The 23,267-nt window shown below is 48.3% G+C and overlaps 2 protein-coding genes across 14 annotated transcripts; one reads left to right on the forward strand and one right to left on the reverse strand.

The window, feature by feature from the left end:
• Window positions 1–142: 142 nt before the first annotated feature.
• LOC122377104 (probable tRNA N6-adenosine threonylcarbamoyltransferase) lies at window positions 143–11,240 on the reverse strand. 13 transcript variants are annotated; one of them, XM_043357060.1, is made up of 9 exons: window positions 10,905–11,240; window positions 3,348–3,524; window positions 3,044–3,123; window positions 2,640–2,855; window positions 2,196–2,341; window positions 1,682–1,857; window positions 1,172–1,304; window positions 717–815; window positions 143–299 (listed from the first exon to the last, which is right to left on the reverse strand). In XM_043357060.1, the coding sequence occupies exons 2-9, from the start codon at window positions 3,460–3,462 to the stop codon at window positions 257–259; spliced, it is 1,008 nt and encodes a 335-aa protein (XP_043212995.1). In that variant the 5' UTR covers window positions 3,463–3,524; window positions 10,905–11,240; the 3' UTR covers window positions 143–256. The 13 variants fall into 13 exon arrangements, with proteins under 13 accessions (XP_043212995.1, XP_043213002.1, XP_043212998.1 ...); XM_043357067.1 differs by having other exon boundaries at window positions 11,103–11,168; XM_043357063.1 differs by lacking the exon at window positions 10,905–11,240 and adding an exon at window positions 4,886–4,947.
• LOC122377107 (clathrin interactor 1-like) lies at window positions 5,461–23,230 on the forward strand (the record flags this gene model as incomplete). The annotated part of the gene is made up of 11 exons (XM_043357075.1): window positions 5,461–5,779; window positions 13,951–14,030; window positions 14,750–14,871; window positions 15,747–15,889; window positions 18,505–18,608; window positions 19,906–20,026; window positions 20,446–20,584; window positions 21,057–21,199; window positions 21,625–21,800; window positions 22,457–22,654; window positions 23,094–23,230. Coding segments are annotated over exons 1-11 (1,395 nt in total), but the record flags the coding sequence as incomplete, so codon positions are not given.
• Window positions 23,231–23,267: the final 37 nt, after the last annotated feature.

Consider the following 23,267-nt stretch of genomic DNA (forward strand, 5'->3'; position numbering starts at 1 on the left):
TTTAGCCAACAATATCACGTTTGTTTGTTTTGTTCTTGTTGAGAGCAATGTCAGTCGCCCAATTTCTATAACTCTATCTCTATAACCTCAATAACGTCGCCAGACCTAGGCGATGCCACAACTTCGAACACAAACACCACCGTATGACTCACATGTGTATTGCGGTGTGATAACAGGTGACCCGACTGGGCAGTTTCAGGCCGGGTCGTACGATGGTCTGATGAGGCTGCTGTCAGCAGAACACTGAACAGCGTGACTACGGGTCTCTCCATGTCACCTCGACGGCGTCTGTTCGATACCTGGCGGCGAGAGGGGTGTGGGGAGGGGCGACGAGGTTAACTAGAGTCAGACAATTCACCAGTCGAGGAGGGGCTGTAAGCCCTGAATCAGGGTTTGGCTGTGTCGAGTCCAACGTCCTAAGCTATTACTCCGGCAGAGTAGAATTGAAGTTGCATAGTTACACTTAAACGTTTCAAAATGCTGGTCATTGTTTCCATGGACCTCTTCATACCGAATACCGTAGCAAATTCCTCAATCAAAGAAAACGACAGGAAACGTGAACGAATCAAAACAAATGAATAAGATCGTAGGGAATTCGCGAGGCTGCCATCAATCAGCTTACGGGCCACATAACGAGTGAATAATTCCTGTGTTATCTCACCCACATTTTCATCTCAAAGATCTCCACTTCCCGTCCGAAACGCCCGAGCTCTCACCTCTGAGTACAGAAGGTGTCCTCCAGAGGAGTGGTGACGCCGGACTTGAACATGACGTAGCCGGCCTGAGCGATCATGGCACCGTTGTCGATACAGAACCTGGTGAAAACGGGACAGGTGTCGGAACTCGTCGTGGGGGTATTCTGTTGGCGGTGGTTTAGTGACCAGAGGGCGCTAGTGGGCGACAGACTGTCTAAGGTAACGCGATACCATCAGTGTGTGAAGTAAAGTCTACATTCGTGACCAATCTAGTCATGGCTTATTTCAGAATCGGTAAGAAAGCCAACAATTTTCCAGCGAACGATCTCTTCTCTCGCTGTGTCCACTTTAACCACGCTCCAGCCGGTAACCATACACTCTTCAAGCTTGTTTCCCCCCGAGTGGGCATTGTTATCAGAGGGCACGAACCATTCGTCCGCGGCAAACCCTCACCGTTCGTCCTCTCGAGCCCTCACCGTTCGTCAGTGGCGAACACCTTGGCGCCGCGCTCCTCACACATAATCCGCATCATCTCCTGGAGACGCAGGTTGCAGCCGACGCCGCCACAGATCAGCACCTCCTGGCTGCCCGTGTGCGCCATGGCACGCTCTGCCAAACAGAAGTATCAAGTAGCGGTCAGAGATCAGCGCCTCCTGGCTACCCATGTGCGCCATGGCACGCTCTGTAGAACAGAAGTAGCGGTCAGAGATCAGCGCCTCCTGGCTGCCCGTGTGCGCCATGGCACGCTCTGCCGAACATGGGGAGTCAGATCAGATCGATGGGTAACAAACGAAGGGCACCGGGACCACTCACTCTAAAATTATTCTACATATTTCTATTTTTTAGTCAGCGATTTTGGACCAGATAGAAAGCCTTCAACGATTCGCCAACCATGCTTTCAGTAATTTACATGATAAATTACGGATCTTGAACGGACCAAGAGCCCAGATCCAATCATGGCGACAAACACGGCAGGTTAGACCCACCTGTGGTCTCCACCAGCATGGCGAAGGCGGTCTCCTGCAGCGAGAAGCAGATGTCCTCTGGGGTGTACTCGCCGGCCAGCCACTTGTCTAACCGCTCCTCGATAAACGACAACATCCCACTGAACGACACGTCCATGCCCTTAACAACGTACGGAAACCGCACTAGGCGCTGACCCCTGGGGAGCAAGATGTGGTGGTCAGAGTAAATAGAGCAGGGAACTAATTCAGAAGAAATATGTCTTTCAAGTTTCAAAGGACATAAATCTCAAAGACAAGGAAATATTGATTGACGAACGATTGAGCATGAAGGTAGAACGAAAAATAAAAACATCGTTGAGCCCGAAAAACAAGCATTGGGATACACTTTGTCGCAGAAAACCTACACTTAAGAAAATAAAATGCCAGATACCTGCTTTCACACGTAACAGTGCAAAACAGCGGCGTGCTTACAGACGCTCGCGCGGTAATTCGCTCGAAACTCCCATGGCTCTTCAAAAGTTCACGAGTAACGCACCGTTTGGCCATTTGTTCGATGTTGTAGCCGGGACTGGGATCGTTGGAGAGTTTCAACAGCCTGGCCAGCCGGTCGAAGCAGTTGCCGATGGCCATGTCGATTGTCTCACCGAAAATCTGGTACCTGCGCTCCGAGTAGGCGATCACCTGTACATACAGGGACACAGGAGGGGTCGGTCAGGAATCAGGATAGACCTTCACATTGACATATTTCAAGCAGAAACATTTGTTGCAATTTGTTTCGATATATTTCATGAAAAGGAAATGGTTCGCCTACCTACCTCAAAAGCATCACGGTTTGCCCAAATCAGCCGCCGAAGACGCAAAACCATGCTTTATTCTATGCCTCATTTAATCTCCATCGCACTCATACCCACCCTCCGTTGCACACTGCCGAGACCCGCAAACGAGGATCCAGAGCCCGTCCCGGCGGCACCATCCGCACCTGGGTGTTACCGCCGCTGACGTACAGCACGGTCGGGTCGTCTGCGCCGGTGATGAGCCGTGCCATCTCGATGTGGCCGATACAGTGGTTGACGCCGATGATGGGTTTCTGCCAGAGCTGCGCCACTGTGCGCGCCACCACTGCCACTGACACCAGTGGCGCGCCCATGCCGGGACCTTTGGTGTAGCACACGGCGTCTATCTGGTCAGGGGTGATCTGTGGAGGGAGCGGGAGTGAGGGGGTGGCCTGATCAGAGGGACGTGATGCTGGCTAGAGGAAGAGCTGTATGGTGAAAAGTTAGCAGGTGTATGTTATCACCTGAACAGATTCAAACAAGCCATGCATAATGCCACAGACGAGACACTGATTTTAATTAGGCAGAAATATATCTAACTGAGAGATACCTTGGCTATGTCCAAAGCCTCCTGCAGAACATCAAGTACATGGGCCTGGTGGTGCCTGGCAGTGGCACTTGGCTGAAACCCTGACACAGATCATCAGTCAATGTCAACAATCAAGTCACAAAGCCCATCAAGCAACCATCTAATAAAGATTACTTATCCACTGCACCTTTGTCTTATCAAGTATTCAAACATGTCATGTGTTCTACAAAATATTCAATACAAGCCAGAATGGTTAAGTAACACACAAGCAGTGATGACAAATGAGTCAAATATACACATTTCTAATGACCAGAAACATACCTACCTTCACCAGGAGGTGTGATGTAGGTGCGGCGTGGGTTGGACAGCACTTCACCATCTCTAATAATTCCAATTCCAATCTTGTTTGCTGAACCCTCAAAGCCAATGGTCACAACCATTGCTACTTAGTGATGGTCCTGAGAAAGTTACTTAAATACCTACTTCACATGAGCTGTGCAGCCTGGTAAAACATAGGTGCATCAAAAATCATACTCAACAGAGAACTTAGTCATCTTCAGAGGGGAGAGAGGAGAGCAAAGATAGAGAAAGAGCAAAGGGAAACATGGAGAGAAGAGGGTTAGAGAGGAGAGAGACAAGAGAGGGACACAAGGGAAAGAAACCATGGGAGAGAGAGAAAGAGAGAGAGAGGAGGGAGAGAGAGAGAGAAAGGGAAAGGGAGAGGGAAAGGGAGAGGGAGAGGGAGAGGGAGAGGGAGAGGGAGAGGGAGAGAGAGGAGAGAGAGGGAGAGGGAGAGGGAGAGGGAGAGGGAGAGGGAGAGGGAGAGGGAGAGGGAGAGGGAGAGGGAGAGGGAGAGGGAGAGGGAGAGGGAGAGGGAGAGGGAGAGGGAGAGGGAGAGAGAGAGAGAGAGAGAGAGAGAGAGAGAGAGAGAGAGAGAGAGAGAGAGAGAGAGAGAGAGAGAGAGAGAGAGAGAGAGAGAGAGAGAGAGAGAGAGAGAGAGAGAGAGAGAGAGAGAATCAGAATAGTGAAGCTGTCACAAGAGTGGTGAATGATAAAGAAAAGAGAATGAGATAGAGATGGGAATACAAGGGAAGAGGGCAATGAAAGATTGTTAGAGGATAGAGTGAAAAAGAGGAGAGAGAACAGTGTAAGAGAGTGGGAGATAGTGAGAGAGGCATTTATATTCATTTTCACTGAGTAAATAAAAATAGGTATTACATTTGATGTTTTAAATGCAAATATAGATGAAGGGCATTCAGGTTATGTTTCAGAATAACTAGGTCAGTAGGTGAGGTGCTGGTGTCTGTTGATTTTTTCATTTTCCTCAACTTTCAGAAACTATTAAAATACATATATGATATAGAGAACAACACAAACACTTCTAGGCTAGATTGATGCCAAGGGTTGCACCAAGGCTCTATAGAATTGCACCACCATGAGGGCTGTTCAATGGCGCTGCAAATTAATGGGTGTGGTGTGTGCAGTATGTGCAGCAGACATGGGTATAGGGGATGGTAGTTGGTAAGATATCCCAGGCTGTGTAGATTAACAATCCCTATGGGCTAGATCCATGGCAGTCTGTGTGCTGTATCCGTCCACCGGCTGAAGGATGGCGTATGGAGGCAGCAGACAGAGCTTACCATTATTAGGGTAATAGCTTATATCTTGTGTGCGGCCACACCACACACATCAATGGCCCGTGAACAGCCCTCCAGACAATTCAAGTTTCAAGTTATGATGACACCAGATACCCTATGAGCCATGAGGGCTGTGAGGAGTAAGGACTATATGGGCTAATGAGGACAAATAGAAAATGAACCTTAGGTTGATTAACAACAGGCAGGTTGAAGCCAAGATTCTTACAGGTTGAAGCAACGGGGTTGAAGGCGCCAATAAACATCATTCATGATTCATTTTTTTTGTGCGTCAGCAAAACGTAGCAGACGCGTTTATTTCGCAAAACCATTTGCTACCAAATGAAGTTTTCCCCCGGTTTGTTGAAAACTTTACTCAATGACATTCGCCAACCACTGCCGAAAAAGGAAAAAATCATTCAAAAACCTACAAATAATCATAAAAAAAATACAAAACGAGTTTTCAACCACTTGTTTGCACTTTGACTGCTATCAGAACAGCAGAGAACAGCAGCAGAGAACAGAGAATTCCCTTCCTAGATCCACTTTTACTTCAAAGGCCACCACCAAGTCAAGGTTGGCTCTATTTATTCACGGAAAATTCTATCACAAATATTACGTCATAGCAAAATTACCATTTTTAATAATGTTTCTCAACGAATGAATTATCTTGTTTGCATGACTCTGGCGCAGATTTGTAAGACGTTTTTAATTTGGATAAAAAAGTAACAAAACATGACAGTAATTTCAGTAATTTGCCTAAAAAATTATGTGATGATGTCAGTTTACCAGAAACTCTTCCCTGTGGTGTTGGAAGCACCCACACAGAAGATGCATTAGCGCTTTCGTAATATTCCTTTCTCTGATATATACCGTGATTTGTGAGGTTTATCTAATTTTTCATTTTCCATATGATCTCTGATAGCTATATTCCTGCAAATTGAAAATAGTCAAATTTTGCTTAATTCAATGAATCACGTTGATTGCCTTTGGTGAGCCAAAACAGCCGGCGTGTTCATGGTCAGACATTGGCCATTCCAAATCTGAACCCACAATTTTACAGTTGGAGAAGATTCTATTGATCTGCGATCATGTGGAAAGTTCGTGAAATTGCAGATAAAGTGTAAGTATGATTTTTTATATGAAATGCATGCATTGTCGTGTCACTTGGTGCATGATCTCGCACCATTTAGAGCTGCAACGCCTGGAAGGCCGGCCAGTCGTCAATTTCAGTTGCATATCAATATCCATATGCAATGTGCTGTCATGTTCAGGACTAGGTCTTGAACAGAGACCTTGGCTCTACTGGCCCTGTTTCATGTCATGCTGCTCCAGATGCTGCCAGACATTGGCACTCCAGTTGGGGAAACTACGAGGAGCCAAACAAAAATTGGATTAGCCAATCAGCGGCTGGAGTGGGCGGGGCGATGACCATATATGGTCATAAAATCAGACAACTTCATCTTTTCAATGAATTTTAGCATTCAAATGAAAAAATAAGGCATAAGAATGTTTTTTAACCACACAAGGCCTACACTCACCCGGTGCATAATTAACTGGCGGCTCTAAATCGCAGAGTTACAACGCAAGGTCAAACCGTGATTGGCAAATATGGCGGATTGAAACAGACGCGCCAAAAAATGTAAGCAGTACCGTGGTTTAAAAATGTCATTATTTTTATTATTTTGTTTATGGTTTTTCTAATTATAGTTAAGTTATTATTTTAGAACTAAATATTTTTGTTCATTGTAATTAAATTAAATCTTAAAACAATTTTCTTTCATAAAACCAATCCATTTATTGAATGGCCAGCTGATTGCGACGCCCAGAACCTGCAGAAAAGCCGTTTTCCTATCGCCATTTTCGAGTCAATTCGCCGAATTTCATCAAATCACACCAATTCCTAGTGAAAAATGGAAGCCTTTTCTCTCCAATAAGTGGACGCAATACCGCAAGTACCGGCTTGTTATACCGTTTTTCACCCTTAGTAGCGGGGGCTGCATTTATGCCCATATATGGTCATCAAAAGTCCATTTATTGACCAATCCATTTTTTGACGTTCGCCTCGTAGTTTCCCCAACTGACTCAGCTTCCATGGAAACATACCTACCTAAGCAGAATTAGCCATCTTTGCTTTTTCATTTCCTTAGAAACTGAGAAGGTACATGGTAGTGTCATGCACTGAAACAGGGCTGTGGGTTGCCAGTGAGATATGCTTGCCTAAATATTGTTAAGATTTATGTGTAACTGATGTGAACTGGTATGAATTTAGGATATAACATTTAATTGGATATAGATAAGTAGGTACTGACCTGTCACCAGTTGTTTGCTTTTATAACTTTTGGTTGTTGGTTGTGCTGTTACATTGTTTTATAATTCAGAAGTGTTGTGAAGCATATTATTTGCTGGTTAAGGCTGGAATGTGTTAAGCATTGTTTAAAAGGATCAGTAAGGTGAAAAATATTGCAAAGCCTGGTGACAAATGTAACATAAGCTGGTTTTCCTAATCCCCATCCTCATGTCAGCAAAAGGAGCTTCCAGATTTACCATGGAAGCTGCTTACTAGTCACTTTTCTTATATTTGTTCTAGATTGAAACTTAACTTCTCAGTTTTACTAGTAGTGGTATAGTACTTTTTACAACTGGACTGCTTGATTTGATCTGGTTCATATTTTATATTTATCATTTGATGCTTCTGGCACCTCTCACACTTTGCTGAACAGTTTGAATATGTTGAAGTCTTATTTTATACATCAGTGTCCCCCAATAACAAGGTATATTTGCAGATACCTTGTTTGTTCTGTCGTTAGTTTCTGTGCATAGATGGTGCATTCTTAGGAATTAATATTCAATAGTTAATGTAATAAGATGTCGAAGTACTAAAATGAGCAGCACTAAAATGAGCAGCATTATTGAATATCGTAGAAGAATAACCTTATGCTCACTATCTTTAAACAAACCAAAAAAAATGTACATTTTTTGGTACATTTGGTACATATTGGTACATTTGGTATTGGTATTTTTTGGTGGTACATTTCTTTGGCTTGTATAGTTAACTTTTTGAACTGAAGAAGGAACGTTTCCGAAATATATTCATTGATTTTAGGCTAATTTTTTGGTTTGTTTAAAGATAGTGAGCACTAGGGTGACCCGCGTGCTCCGCAACGCGAAAAGGGATATTTTCGATCGGCGGGTGTTCGGTTGTTCTTGTGTCGGTTGGGTTATCTATCCATTTCGGTCGATTGCTTTTTGACGGCTAAACGTTTTGGTTTGTGGAAAAAATATCCACCGCATCGAGGTGCCCGTGTCTGATAAGCATGCTTTCCACTTCAGAATCTGTCAAATGTGCTTTATAATTGAGGTGCGTAGTTTTAAGACAAATGAAAGGCGTAGATAATTTTCGCTAAAAATCGTTTTGCAGAGGTTTAAAACATTTATATTTTTAAGAATACTGTTGCTTGTCATGCAAACGTGATGATTGGATCTTGGAGAGAATTGAATGCTCTTTCTAATGATAGCATTTTCAATTGTCAAGCGTATCAGGTTAAGCAGCAAATCCCGTGTATCTTTTTAGTGGCACATTGTGGACAAATACCATTTTAATTCAGCGATTTTTCCACATTGTTTTTGATCAATTAGCTGTCCACAATTTTTCCATGAGAGGCGGTACATTTCTCTTGGCAATTGACGTTGTTTCAACTCTCTCAGTCTGATGGTCACGGGAAAATAAAATAAAATCCAAAATACGTCTAAAATGGCACTTTTTGAAATGAAATTGCCCTCACACTTGCACGTGGCGCGTGCCACCCCTGCACCGCACACTATTCGATTGCCCGTTCGATTCTCTACACGATGCTGTTTTCCCCGTGCCGATCGGGCGCACGGCTACCGAGATATTGCACGGGGAACGGACCCGTGTCGGGCAAATTTAGCCATTTTCGCCCGTTTTTGCCAGCCGATTTATACATGTAAAGTCTATGACGCGAATTTGCACTTTTTGGGCACGCGCCACGCGCTCGCTATCGATCCGATCGAGCCGAGACCGCTCAAAGGCACGTTGTCCATCCTTGTTCTATAACTTGCGCAAATTTCAGCGCGGTAGGTGCAACGGTGTGACCTGTAACCCGCGCTACGTAGCACCATGTCGCGACCTTCGTAATAGACAGAAACTACGCCTTCCTCAAATAGTATAGTAGACAAGCGGCTGCGCCACTTGCTTCGCGGCGTAGCCATAAAATACGCAGCAGCCAGTTTGCTTTCGAATGGTGTTTGATTCATACCGATGAGCCGTCTGGAAGCAGATATATAAAGGAATATTCTGATGGCTTAGTTTGATAAAATTTGGGTCATACGGGGTCAAGTCAGGTCAAGTCGGTCATCCCTGGTCACACTGGGTCAGTCCAGGTCACCTTCGGTCAGGCCAGGTCGTATAGGTCACCACGTCACATTGGATCGGCCTGTGCCACACTTCTACTCATTCTACCCATACCACTACTCCTACCACTACCCCTACCACTACCACTACCACTACCACTACCCCTACCACTACCCCCAACACTACCCCTACCACTACCCCTACCCCTACCACTACCCCTACTACTACCACTACCACTACCCCTACTACTACCCCTACCACTACACCTACCGCTACCCCTACCACTACTCCTACCACTACCCCTACCACTACCCCTACCACTACCCCTACCACTACCCCTACCACTACCCCTATCCCTACCCCTACCACTACTACTACCACTACCCCTACTACTACCCCTACCACTACTACTTCCCCTACTACTACCCCTACCACTACTAATGCCCCTACCACTACCCCTACCACTACCCCTACCACTACCCCTACCAATACTACTACCACTACCACTACCACTACCACTACCACTACACCTACCACTACCACTGGGTCATGACAAATGTGGCGCACTGCGATAAAAGTGGTGCATTTATTCCTGTCGTTTTGCCATGCATCCTTCCACCGAATTGCACGTTTATCGGACCATGTTTGACAAAGTTGTGCGATTTGCGGCAAAAATAGCGCATGTGGACAAATGTGGCGCACTGCGGCAAACGCGGTGCATTCGGTTAAGCGCATTGAAAACTGTCTTTATTTACCGAAAATCAACACCTTCATTGGCCCATTGGCCTCTGTTTATCAAAATAAATAACTTGGCCAATCTGCAAATGAGAGGCACCCGCCGCCGATCGTCATGCATTTCATTGTCAAAGGCGATTGAACCCGGCTGCCGATGCCTTGAAGCAAGCTTGAGAGCCGAGCAAAATTTGGAGAAAAAGCGCCTTTTTCCAGCGCGTGCCACGTGCGAACCATCCACCCCCCGGGACTCGAAACACGCCACTGCACGTGCGCGTGACGTCATCAACACCGTGTGCAAATTTCAGCCCCATCCAACGCACCGTTTGACCTGCGCACGGCGTCAAAGCACCCCTCTGCACGGTGCAAACAGACAGAAACACATACATACAGAGTTTCATTCTACAAATAGTATAGTAGATAAGGTTATTCTTCTACGATATTCAATAGTTAATGATTAGTAAATGATTGGTAGTTATTACATATGACACTAAATTATTGGTAGTTATTAACACCACTTGCATTAAGTTACATTAGTTAAATTACAAATGCCAATAGACACTAGACAGCTTGGTTTGGTTAATGCTTGCTGTTCATTCATGTTGAAAGAGGATAATCTATCTAAGCTTTGAGCTTCAGAGACATTTCTTCCTTCTCTCACTCATGAACTCTGGTTCCTTGTTAATGCTTCTTGCCCTTGCTTGAAAATTGCACTTAAAGGAACTAATTAGCTGTTGTAAACTTATAGTGAGAATTTGCTTATAATTAAGTATACTTCTAGCTCCTGGATACTTGAACCTACTGTTGATGTTAACTGATGATTACAGCATTTTGTAAGATAACTGTTGATCACCTTCAAGCAGTAAAATCCATTAACCTAGTCATAACCTTATCAATTGATAAATCCATTCAGCCGCTCATTTTCTGCTTTCAACTGTTAGCATCAACATTGGGTACATAATGGGGGGGGGGGAGGGGTGCTGCCAAAGAGTTTGGTGTGTGTGTAAAAGTTGCACTGGATCACTTTTTTATGGACTGCAGGTCGTCTATTGTTGTTTATGAGCTGACCATTGAGTATGTAGCTTAGTATTTTAGTTACACTGCTTAAAATATAGGCGAAAATTGTTCCTAATATACCTACTTTTTTCAGCCAACCATTCAGCATTGGAAATTTCTTGACAGTTTATAGCATACATTGATGCAACGTCGAGTTTAGTTCTCCAGGCTGTTCTGGCCACATGTCCTCCCCCAGAAGTTAAGCAGATGCTTCTGATGTCATTTCTGAGGTTTGTCTAACAGATGAGCCAATCCCACGTAAAAATGCTTATCCACTCGAGACAGTGCCAGTTGTATCCATCCAGTCAAAGGCGGATGCAGACTTCTCCAGGATAGTACATAAGTGACTATCGACATTGACGGATACATTCAGTGGCATCACTAGCAGCTGGCTCAGACTGTGATTGGGCACGGTGCCCCCCCCCCTCCCCCATCAGTTTTGGGCGGAAAACCCACGCCTAAGGCCGCGTTCGATGTCTCCTCGGACGAAGAACATTCTACGCAGAATATTCTATTTTGCGTTCGATGAAGCACACAGGCGGACGACGAGATCGGCCATTTTGTGCGCCACTTATACAATGTGCGTCGGTTTCGAAAAAGGCCCAAGTTTACGTTTCCATAGAGACCGCGCACAAATGTCAACAACTTCTGCAAACAGCTGCTGCGCTGCTTTTGAAATACGCGCCATCATTGCCTCTCTGCCCACCGTAGTACGCTCAAAAGATTCTGCGCGGACGACGAAGATTCTACGTGACGTCACGTAGAATCTTTGCCGTCCGTGCGACATCGAACGCCATTTCGGGCCCGGACGGCATAGAATCTTTGCCGTCCGGGAGACATCGAACGCGGGGTAAGTCCTCCGGGCTTCCGAAGGCCAGGTTCTCAACACTCTTTGGCTCATCAAGCATCCCAGCAGTTTGTATACTTGAAATGTCGAAACGGATTCTCATCGCTAAAGAGGGTCCTTTTCAGTTTTCACTCTGTCACAACACAGTTGTTTCGTTAAAAAAAAGAGAGCATTTGAGCTCGCTACCTTTCCTTACTGAGTGTTATCATTGGGGGGATCGCCTATCTGCTCATTTCAACCTTGCTAGGTCTTTATTCCAACTTCCAAGGGTCCCGCTCTTGTAGTACCAATGGACATTCTCCTCGGACGCCGGATTATTATAATTTATTGATTCATTTATTGCGAATATTTGCGTAATTCATTGCTACCACCGCGTAAGAATGTCGTTACGCTAACATTGGCACTGGGTTTTGTGCTGCCTGAAGGTATGTATCCTGCATCGCCGCCGTCTCGCCCATTGGGTCCGCCGCTCGGGGCTGCGGCCGCTCGCTGATTGCGGAATTTCCAGTCACGTCTGGCAGGAGCCCGTCCACGCTGGGAATTACCCAGTCCCAGCTGCATTGCCGGTAGTTGCTATCGACCCAGTACCCATGTCGTATCAAGTCCTCAGCAGTACTGTCTTGTGCCAGGGAGGAGTCAGTGATAGAGATGGATTCGCCGAACCAAATTTCCAAGTGATTCCCTCCATATTGACTAACAGATTTCGGTGTTGGATGGTAATCCGATCTCTAGTTCACTTCTCAGGCGCCGTGAATCTGATTCCCCTCCGTCGTCAGCGTGCATTCGTTGGATGCGATTAGCTGGTGCATAGCTTCATCGGTTATGCATCAGCTGATCAAAGTCAAATACCTGGTTTGATAAAAGTTCGCTACCGTTGATATTCGCTACGTTGAGCGTGTACTTTTTTGCGGCATGTGGCTTTTCGTCGCGTTCTCTCGCTGTTTCGCACCTTTTTTTTGCACTCGTCACCAACTCAGCCCTCTCAAAGTGACGGCGCCATACCATTCAGATCGGCCGACAGACGGGACCGACACTGGCGAGCCCGCTCTCCACCGTGTAGGTCACCGGGTCAGGGACGAGCGTCCGGCGGGCCACCGGCCGACGGTGCGGTCACGTGAGCGCCGTGAAAGGTGTTGCATGCAGTCACGTGTTGTTATCTGAGTTATGCTGAATACGTGGCACGACGTCCTGTTGAACATTATTACACTGAGGGCCTCAACGTAACTTTTTCGCTCCGCCTCTTCTGCATGATGTGGAGGGCCTTGGTAGCGATGCTGGGCGTTAGGTTGTCACCATGCGAATACCCAATGATGTCGAGGTCGTCGCGACCGCCTGTTGGTCAGGTGTGGAAGACTGTTGTCTGGATAGCCCTGGTTTTCTCTTGCTGAGCGACTGTTGCGGCACGTCGTGGATATGTTTGCCAGCTCACCCGATAGGACTCCTGTCTGCAGAGCAGACGTACTGCTTCATTCGGCGGTGGATCGATTCGTGACGCGCTGGGGGCGCCCAGACGCCACCAACAAGACGAAGGATTCGGCATAAGGCTTCTCTAGGTCGCTACCGGTTTTCCAGCGTTATAAACTGATGTGATTATGAAGTAAAATTAAAAGCCATGTCGGGACTTTGACACTGCTGGTATTTACTCCATGAGGTGCCATTTCAGTCAGCCAGCCGGCGGGACTACGACCAGTGCGCTTCGTTTATATCCACGTTGGTCGTAAACACACTTCGGGTCCTTGTTTATCATTCCTTCAGTATTACGCGGTGTTGAGTATGCACTATGCAATTTTTTGCCGCGTGGCGCAGCACATTGTACGGACGGATGCACTTGATAGTTGATATACTCCCGATAATAGTTTGGTGCTGTGCATCATCCCAAGCAGGCTAGGTTTCAGTCGCCCGCCAACGTGTTTTACGCTTATTTGAATATCAAAGCCAGCTCTTATCAGACCCATCTTAAGCATCGTTACGGAAGTTCTCTAGAAAGACCTGCCACAGCACATTGAGATAATGACATTGTTGACCTTTTCCCCGTCTCCCAAATGCCTGCGGGTGAGCCGCCCGGGAATGTTTGTATTGTTACACCGCTCCGTCTCGGCTGATCCGGGCGGGCATTAGCCGTGCCGCCGAGGGACCGCAATATACCCGAGTGCTGCCGCCGGCACTCCGCCGGGGCGGTGCCCGTCTCACTCCGTCCCGTCTGCTGACACTGACATCCGTCCCCGCCCGTTTTCAGCACCAACACACCGACAACATATTAACGTCCGTCCCCGTCCGTTTTCAGCACCAACATGGTGATGAACTACACGGAGGTGGAGTCCAAAGTGCGCGAGGCGACCAACGACGAGGCCTGGGGACCCACCGGTGAGGCTCGACCGATGGTCGAGGGGAGGGGAGGGGCTCGGTGACTGTTGGAATGTTTAGCGGCTGCACGCAATCGCGGTGCTGTGGGTCAAATGAACTGAATTGGAACTGGCTGTGTGATGGGACTGATCAATGATTAACAGACTTAGTAATTCACGTTCCATTTAATGGTTACTATTCAGTTGCTATTTTGAGAATTTTCATCGTTATTTTTGGCAGTGGTTCTTTATAAACCCTGTATTTTTCCGATATATCCATCATCGGGGCGGGTGTATGAACAGTTCAGTGTCCGTGCTGTATAGGACATTATACCTGTGTGCGTTTGCGTGATCCCGTCCACGGAACGGATGCACTGCTCAGTTCCTGTGGTGCTCTGTTATGAGTTATGACAGAGCGATCAGTGAGCTCGGCGGATTGGGCGCACGGAGCGGATTATTGTCTGCCTGTGGCCGATGCTGATTACGGTAGCTGAAGCACTCCTACCCGTGCTGTTAGGCGGCTATTATAATGTCCAGATCGTTTTTGGTAACGTATGGGCCGGACAGGTGGGCTTAATCTCCTCCGACCAATTACCAAATATGTAATTGGAGTGCGTCGCGTGGAGCCACCGGGTGTCTTTCTATTGATAACCAGCTGTAGTTATTTGGCCATAATTTATACCACCCGTGTTTTTTTACGACTGTCTCTGACTGTCCGACTCTCTGTCTCGGCTCATCCAGGCCCGCAGATGCAAGAGGTCGCACAGTACACCTTCACCTACGAACAGTTCCCAGAGGCTATGGGCATGCTCTGGAAACGCATGCTGCAGGACAACCGCTCTAACTGGCGCCGCACATACAAGGTCAGGGTCGGAGGAACGGCGGGGACGGGGTGGGAATAAAGGGAGGGGAAAGGTAGGGCTGCGGCCGCGGCAGGACCCCGCCTGGGCCTGAGGGGACGGGTGATAGGTCATGATGTGTTAGATGATCGATATGTTGTCTAGTCTGGAATAAAGGTATGAGTATTTTGCAGTCACGTGGAAATATCCGGTTTGTAAGTTAGATTACTCAAAGATGGTGTCACTTCTGTCTACGTTAGACTATGACGCCCATATCTGTCACTTTATGATATTGACCTAACCACCCGTTTCTACGTCATTTCCTGTATCATCTGATAGCTATCGGACCCACATACCAGTCTCCCGCACTAGTTTGTGCGACAATATATCACAACTGAAATCAATCCGGCCGGATTGGGAGTGTTATCGGCGGCGCATTGTGGTCGGCCAGGAAACCGGCGCCCGGCCGTGAGTCACGCGCCGGCCGGGCCCGTGCGGCCACTTTCGCCGACTCACTGCGGCCCATGGCAGTCAGGTGCCGCTCGCCGGTGACGACACGGCCCGCGTTATGTGCGGCTACTGACGGCCGGCCCTCTGTAAACACGTTTGTGTTATGTTTGTTATTATGTCGTGTCCGCTTTGTTTGCAAAACGCTAGGGTTGTCAAAGAATGGGCTGAACACTAATTGTTTGAGTTATTTTTTTCACATCATTGCGGGGTTGCTGCTCATGGATGCCGCTGTTCTAGAAAGTGTTCAGATAAATAATTGTTTTCATAGATCTACATACATGACACACTGTACAGTACACAGTACACGCATACATGCATTGCGTACTCGTTCACTGCCATGATCACACTTATCACGGACTTTTGTCTGACGCCCTACTCACCTCTCACAGTCGCTGCTGCTGCTACACTACCTGATTCGGAACGGCTCAGAGCGTGTGGTCACCTCTGCGCGCGAACACATCTACGACCTGCGTAGTCTGGAAAACTACACGTTTGTGGACGAGTTCGGCAAGGACCAGGGAATCAACATCAGGTGAGCTTGGGTAGCGACTAGCGATGGTGCCGCGGTTAGCCTTAGGGGGCGCTGGAAGGTCGCCACGGACTGCTACGTGAGCTTTATTGGGTGTACCAAGCAGTGTCCCAAAATTGCATTTTGGCTTGGGTGTCAGAGGGGAAATTGCTTTCCAAAAATGGGGATAAGAGTGGAAAATTGCTGGCCAAGGTGAGGCCCAGAAAGATGGGAAAAGATCGATAGCATTAATTTTTATCCATGCGTGATAAAATATGAGATGTACAACGATTATCCACGCTAATGCTTTTTCTTCGTAATATTGGGAGTGGAAAATTGCTCTTCAAAATTGGAGGTGAGAGTGTGAAATGATATTCATTTGGATGTCGTTTCCCACCCAAAACAACAAATTTTGGAACACTGCTACCAAGGGTAACGCATAGCGCACGATATAGTAAATATTGCTGTAGGAGATGAACATAATGTAGCCAACGATGTGTGATTGAGATGATAATATGTCGTGCTGTATTTAGTTTTCCTTTTCAATGTTCCTGATTCATTCACACTATTGACGGGTTCTTATCTTTCTGTATTCTGTATTCTGTATTCATCGTAAGGTCATCCAGTATCATGCCGGTTTTTCATGCCTAGAGTCATATAAAAGGTGATAAGCGAAATATTACATAGAGGGATGATAAGTAACACGCGCATTACAAAGACAGACATACGCATGCGTTGCGCCACATGTGTCAGCACTGGACATTGTTACGGCATTGCGTCGGCCAGATAGGCGCGGAGACGCCTTTTGAATGCACCGATGCGTCTGACTGAGATTCTAGAGGGAAGACGATTGAAAACATCGGCAGTTCTGTAGAAGAAACGGCGTCTGCCGTATTCCGTCTTGATTACTGGTAGATCCAGATGGTCGTCCTGCCGTGTTTGGGTTTGCCGGATGTTGTGCCTCCGTACCAACTTCTGCGCCAGTGAATGCGGCTCCGAGTTGGCCAGTAAACGTCTCATCAGGCATAGCGCGTGGTAGGTGTGCAGCTGTGACGCTGAGAGCCATTTAAGGTCTCGTATGACGTCGCTGATGTGATCCCTTCTCCTCCGGCCAGATATCACGCGCGCGCCGAAGTTGATGACTCGCTGAAGTCGTGTCAGGTTACGTTTGGTACAGCTACCGTAAATCAACAGACAGTATCGAATGATGGAGATGACAAGGCTGCTGACCAGGGTCGGCAGGACACTTCGCGGTACAGAGTGACGTACGTGACAGAGGCCTATCAACTGTCCAGTACATTTCCGGCAGACGCTGCTCACATGGGCATCATAATTCAGATGGCGGTCCATCACGAGTCCTAAGTTCCTCACTGTGTCCGATTCATGGATGGTGAAGTCCTTTAACCGAAGGGTTACTTTTTCCATGTTTTTCAAAATTTTGGTGCTGCCGAGAACGAGAAGTTGAGTTTTGGCCATGTTGAGTTTCATGTAATTTTGACTAAACCATTGGTGGAGTGTCTGCAGTGCAGATTCCATCTCTTGGATAAGTCTGGGTAGGTCCGATTTCTTGCCAGAAATCAACAGCTGAGTGTCATCAGCGTATTGAATAATTTTGACACCATCTACGTAAAGGCTGAGATCGTTCGAGACCACGTTGAACATCAGTGGTCCCAAAGATGTCCCCTGATAGACCCCAATGGGGTTGGGGAGTGGACCTGAGACGTTTTGAGGACCGAGACGCACGTGCTGCTGGTGATTTGCGAGATAGTCTCGAAACCACGCCGTTTCAACTCCGTACAGTGCAAGCTTTTGAAGTAATTTTTCATGATTGACCACATCAAAGCATTTGCTTAGATCTAGGAGCACCAAAAGAGATATTTTTCCTTGGTCCATGGCCTCCATCACAGCGTCCGTCACGGCCAGAAGAGCCGTTTCGGTGGAATGAAATCGACGGAACCCGTGCTGTGTGTCGGCGAAAAGAAAGTTTGAATCCAGGTAGCCAGAAAGTTGTTTGTGAACAATTCGTTCGGTGATTTTTGCAAGGCAAGGGATAAGTGAGATAGGCCTGAATGAAGACGGGTCGCGGGTCGAGCCGGATCCCTTATATATCGGTTGGATAGTCGCCAGCTTCCAAGAATCGGGCACAGTAGCAGTCACAGGACATGTGTTGACAATACACAGGATGACATGAGCGATTGCGTCAAAACATTTCTTGATGAAATGCATCGGTATCCCGTCCGGTCCACAGGCGCGGCTGCCGTTCATACCTAGCACGGTCTGTCGCAGCTCGTCCGGTGTTACCGGCTCCACCTTGAACGCGCCCGTCCCCACCCTAGGCAAACGCACAGGCAGAGCGCCCCCACCGTCGGCCGGCAGTCCGGCAGCCACAGAGGCTGCTGTGGTCACACCCACGTCAGCAAAGTACCTGTTCAGTGTGCCTGAGTCAATGTCGGGCTGCTGCTGACCGCGCGCCGATTTACCCTGAATATCTTTTTTGTCGCCAATGGTTAGCTATACGATTTTGCGCTCGTTGGCATGTTTATGCACTGACACAAGTGTTCAGAACAGTCTACCATGCCCGCAACACATCTGAATGCGTCAGCTGCTATGTTTTCGCTCACCCCGTGCCCTTTCCGCAGGCACAAGGTGCGAGACCTTATCGACTTTGTCCAGGACGACGACCGGCTGCGCGAGGAGCGCAAAAAATCCAAAAAGAACAAGGACAAGTACATTGGTCTGAGCAGTGAGTCGACCGGATTCCGTTCTGAATGTACGTATCACTGTCTGCCTGCCGCTACCTGTGTGAGTGTGTGAGCGTGGTGTGGGCCCGCGTGCGTTCTGCGGTGATTGGCATCTCTAACCCCACGCCAAGACTGCCGTCTGCCGAGTTACCGTGAAGGTGGCACGAGCCAGGTGGAGGGCCGCTCCAGGGGATCGAAGATAGTCGGTGAAAGAGGGCACTGAACCCTAACAGGTATCTGGGATGTATTTTTGGCAGTGTCTGGCAGTTTTCTAGCTCCTCTTCCGTTTTGGTTTGTGGCTTGTGTTTTTGCGCATGTTAGAAACTGGCCGGAATGATAAAAGTGGTATTGTATCTTTAGAGCTGATTGACCCAATTTTATGAATTACTATGCAAGGACTGCAGAATGGTATGCTTTCGGTTGACTTGCGGCGAATCATTTTTGAGTTTATAAGATATAAATTATAATACTGCTCTCAGCTGTCTTGAACCATTATAATTGTTTAACATATTTATGGCAATATTTATTTCGACATTCGTACACTATAGCGCGTGTGAGACGTTTTTATTAAGGATTTTCTCCCACTTATCAAAATTGCTGTTAAAAGTACGTCTTGAAACGTACAAAGACGCCTTTTAAATTATAATTTAGTGCATCTTTATCGGTCTAGACTTGTGAAAAACCAAAATCATGTAGCTTGGCATGCGGGATTAAACAGATTGTCACATCCTTACTTATGTGTTCCTGGACTGCGGAACCCGCTCGGGCGGGGCCGCTGGGGCGCACACAAGCGTCCATCGCGTCCAGGCACACACAAGTGGGGATGTGACACAGATCATCCGTCTCTTATTGTGCATGGTACTGTTCTGTCGTTCGTGCATACTTCGTCGGATACTTCTTTGCTATTGTGCCGTGCCGTTTGGTGCGCACTCGCAGGGCATGCTTGGGTGGGACATAGCGGATATCTCATTTTATATCGGTACCTTCTATTCTGTCTGGCATTGTCTAAACACGAGCGTTAGTTTCTGTCTATGAGTGGCATGCTTTGTTCTCGTCAACGTTGCGGCTTGTGATGAACGCCAATCACTTGTCACGATTGACGCAGGACGTCATAATCCTAATTCCAAAGCATAAGATAATTTCTAGCGCGTGGCCTTTTCAGACGATGCAATCGTCGCAGAATCTTTGTCATCTTGCCGTCTTATTTCTGGCGCTACAGCGCTTGATGTGACCTCATGTGCGCCCTTTATCTCATCTGACTCTCCCTATGACTGTCCACCCCTCCCGTTTGCGCGGCAGACTTTGGCAAAGGCTCCTCCTATGACTGGGACCAGCCCAACTGGCGCAAGGGCCGCTCAGAGTGGGACAGCAACGGCGACAGCAAGCCCTACTCGGACCAGAGGGAGGCCGACAGCAACAGGTCAGGAGACGACCGTAGACGTGACCGCGCGTCTACGGTCGGATTATGGCGGAGTAGTTGTGCCAAGTCAGGCGCGGATGACGTTGTATTTATGCTCCGTGGTCTTGAACCATCTCCAAAACTGGAGGCCCTGTACCGTGATATGGGTGGTAATATGATCATAATGTAGTCCTTAGGGGAATTTATGGATGTTTTGTTGTTGAGTAAATAGTGTAGGTCGTCATTGCGTTTCTGCGTCTGGCGTTCAAAACGCTCGACACTCCGTTACAAAGGCTTGTGTTCAATCTCATAACATTGTTGTTTTCAATTAAGTTCACTGTGCATACGATGATACGCATAAGGACCGCTGCCGACTGTGAGTTTGGATTCCTGAAAAGTATCTAGGGCCTTCACTTATGCCTCCGACTCCCCACCCTCAGTCTGGGAGAGCCGGATGACTCGGACTCGGAGGTGCGCGCTCGCCAGTTCACCGACTCGTCGCCGGCGGCTTCCAAATCGCGGCGCGACAAACCGCTCTCCACGGGCCGGCCGGCCGCCGCCGCCTCAGCCGCAGTCAAGGTAGGGACGGCACTGCAGACTACGGCGTAGCAACAGTATAAGTAGGGACTGCACACTGCAGTGCATACCGTCGCCTTAGCATTTTCAAGACCGCTGAAGCTAGTTCCTAATGAGGCGACTGTTGCCTTTTGCCGTATTTAGTTAAAAAAATATTACTTTTTATATTGTTATCCGAAACTCGTTCCAAATATTCCTGGTCCCCTCTGCAATCCGTCACATCCCTGTCCCGTCGGTTGTCGGTAGAGCAGTGTCCATGCCGGCCCCGCCCTGGCAGCGAAGTGATATCGTATCGTAGTTATGTACACACAATGGTGGCGTGGCTTTTATCGATGTGAGAATACCCCGTGTGTAGATACAGCGGATACTCTTAGATAATGTCGGACATTGTTTGATCAGGACATTATCATCAGCAGTGCTTTTAAATGCGTTTTTTTAAACAAACCACTATAGGCACGCTCTCTCCTCCCCCCAGGCCGACTCTACCAAGAAACCCGAGCTGGTGGATGACCTATTCGGAGGCGACGACGACTTCAATCCCCGCGCCGGTGACCCGCCGGCCGCCGCCACCGGCTCAGACTTCTCGCAGTTCGCCGCCGCTCCGCCACCTGCCGCCGGGTGAGGGCGGTGGGAGGGATTATTGGGGACTGGGGACCGTCCATTGGTTGGACGGAGGAGGGGAAGGGGAACTGCGGTCAGTGTCATCTGATGGCGGTGGTCGAGGTGTTGAGAAAGCGAGCGGATATTATGGCGTGGTTGATATGTTCGTTTGTTCGATGCTCATGTCTCCGTTCCGTGAGTATGTAGATACAGCGAGACCCTTCACTTCTATATTTGCTGGTTCTGGCTCATTTTAATTTTAAACATGCACGAAATCACGTAAACATTTTGTCTATGTTACTAGAAACTTTCTTATAAACATTGCTGCCTTATATTTTAACGCTTTCTTAGCTGTCATTCCAACGTAGGAACGTATCAGCGGCCCCCAACTCCGTCACGTCTACCCGACATGCCACTAACTCTTCCCTCATTCGACTGCTCAGTTCGGGCACGGACGGGTTCGCCGACTTTGCCAGCGCGTTCGGCGGCGGCGGCGGCGGGGGCGGCAGCGCGCCGGCGCCCGTGCCGCCGCCGCTGGGGCGACCACCGGGCACGGCGCCCACCGCTCTCACCCCGCCCGGAGGAGGCGGCGGCCACGACCTGCTCGGAGGCATGACGCGTGAGTTACCAGGGACAGCTAAACCCGGGGAGGTAGATCAGTAGCGGTTGCTTCACAGTGCTCGTTTTGTTCTGTGTTTTAGGTGCTGTGTCGATTAACATTTTATTTCATGTAGTATGGGTAGTTGCTTGTTTTTTGTTTGCGTAGATATACTTATTGGTTTATTTTACCTTGTGAAGTTATGTAACTACATTTTCATCTCCAAAGATCGTAGTTTCTTTCTCTCTCTTTGCGAAGTTGTGTTTTACTCCTCTGCATTTCCCATTCTGACGCTCCTGTATATTGTATGGCGCATTTTCAACCTACAATCGTTACTGCCCCACCGTGCATTAGACTTGATAATGTGGTTGACCGCTCACTGCCCACAATGCCAATGTAATCTTCACACCGTAACGCTTAACTTCACGCATTCGGCTGTTTAACAGACTGCCTGCATCGCCTTACCGTTTTGTGTTTGCGAGCGTCGTTACACGCAAGCTGGAGATGTTTCAGATATATTTTACATCATGTTTGTCTTAGTATGTAAACTTATATATGTATAAGATGTCCATTATTTGGCACATCGTCTCCAGCTGTTTGCGACGCTCGCCCCTCCCCACACGCCCCCGGCTCACGCCCACCCGGCACCGGCCTCAGTAGCGTCTGTGTCTCGGTAGCCCCGCTCTCTGCACCTGCCGCACCCGCCCCGGCCGCCGCCGCCGCCGCACCGCCGCCGGCCGCCCAGGACAACTCCAGTCTGCTGATGGGTCTGAGTCTGGGCCCGCCGGCGGCCGCCCAGCCCAGCATGGACCTGTTCGGCGCGCCGCCGCCGCTGGCGCCGGCGCAACAGCCGACCAGTTTGCCAACCATGGGAGGTGAGTGGTGCGACCGAGCGGCGGGAGACGCCAGGACGCGGGGTGGTGGTGTGTCGTGAGTAGAAATGTTGTTATTCCCCCTTATCCCTGATTCAATTATGCCCTTGTTTTGTATTTCTCTTTGTTGGGGATGATTGTTGAACCAGTTATGTTGCTATGATTTTCAAAGTTCTTACATTGGAAAGAATCCTTGAACTTATTCATCTACATATCTAAAAAGGGGAAAGCCATTTATACACTGCTGCAAGCACGATATTCCCGCATGCAACTACGCAAGAGAAACCCTGTGCGTTTGGAACGATTTGCGCCGCCTGCCTCCTCCGAACACATACTCGCCTAAGTGGCCCGGAGCAGGCCTTGGAACCATCAGCAGCAGATGTCGAGTACCGCCGGCCGCCGGGCAAGAAACACAGGCTCTGAAAGACGGCTGTGTTTGCAGCGGAGGCGGCGGCGGCAGCCTCAGCAGCGGAGCAGCTGCGTCTTCTGCGACAGCGCCTGGCGCCCGGCGGCAGCGGCGGAGGGGCAGTGACTGAGCTGCTGGACTGGCTGCCGGGTCCGGCCTCCCCGCAGCGGCTGGTCGGCCTGGACCCGCCGCGCGGCCGCCGCTGTGTTC

This window comes from Amphibalanus amphitrite, unplaced genomic scaffold (genome assembly GCF_019059575.1).
Source record: "Amphibalanus amphitrite isolate SeventyFive unplaced genomic scaffold, NRLGWU_Aamphi_draft 002518F_arrow, whole genome shotgun sequence".
In the NCBI taxonomy this organism is placed as follows: domain Eukaryota; kingdom Metazoa; phylum Arthropoda; class Thecostraca; order Balanomorpha; family Balanidae; genus Amphibalanus; species Amphibalanus amphitrite.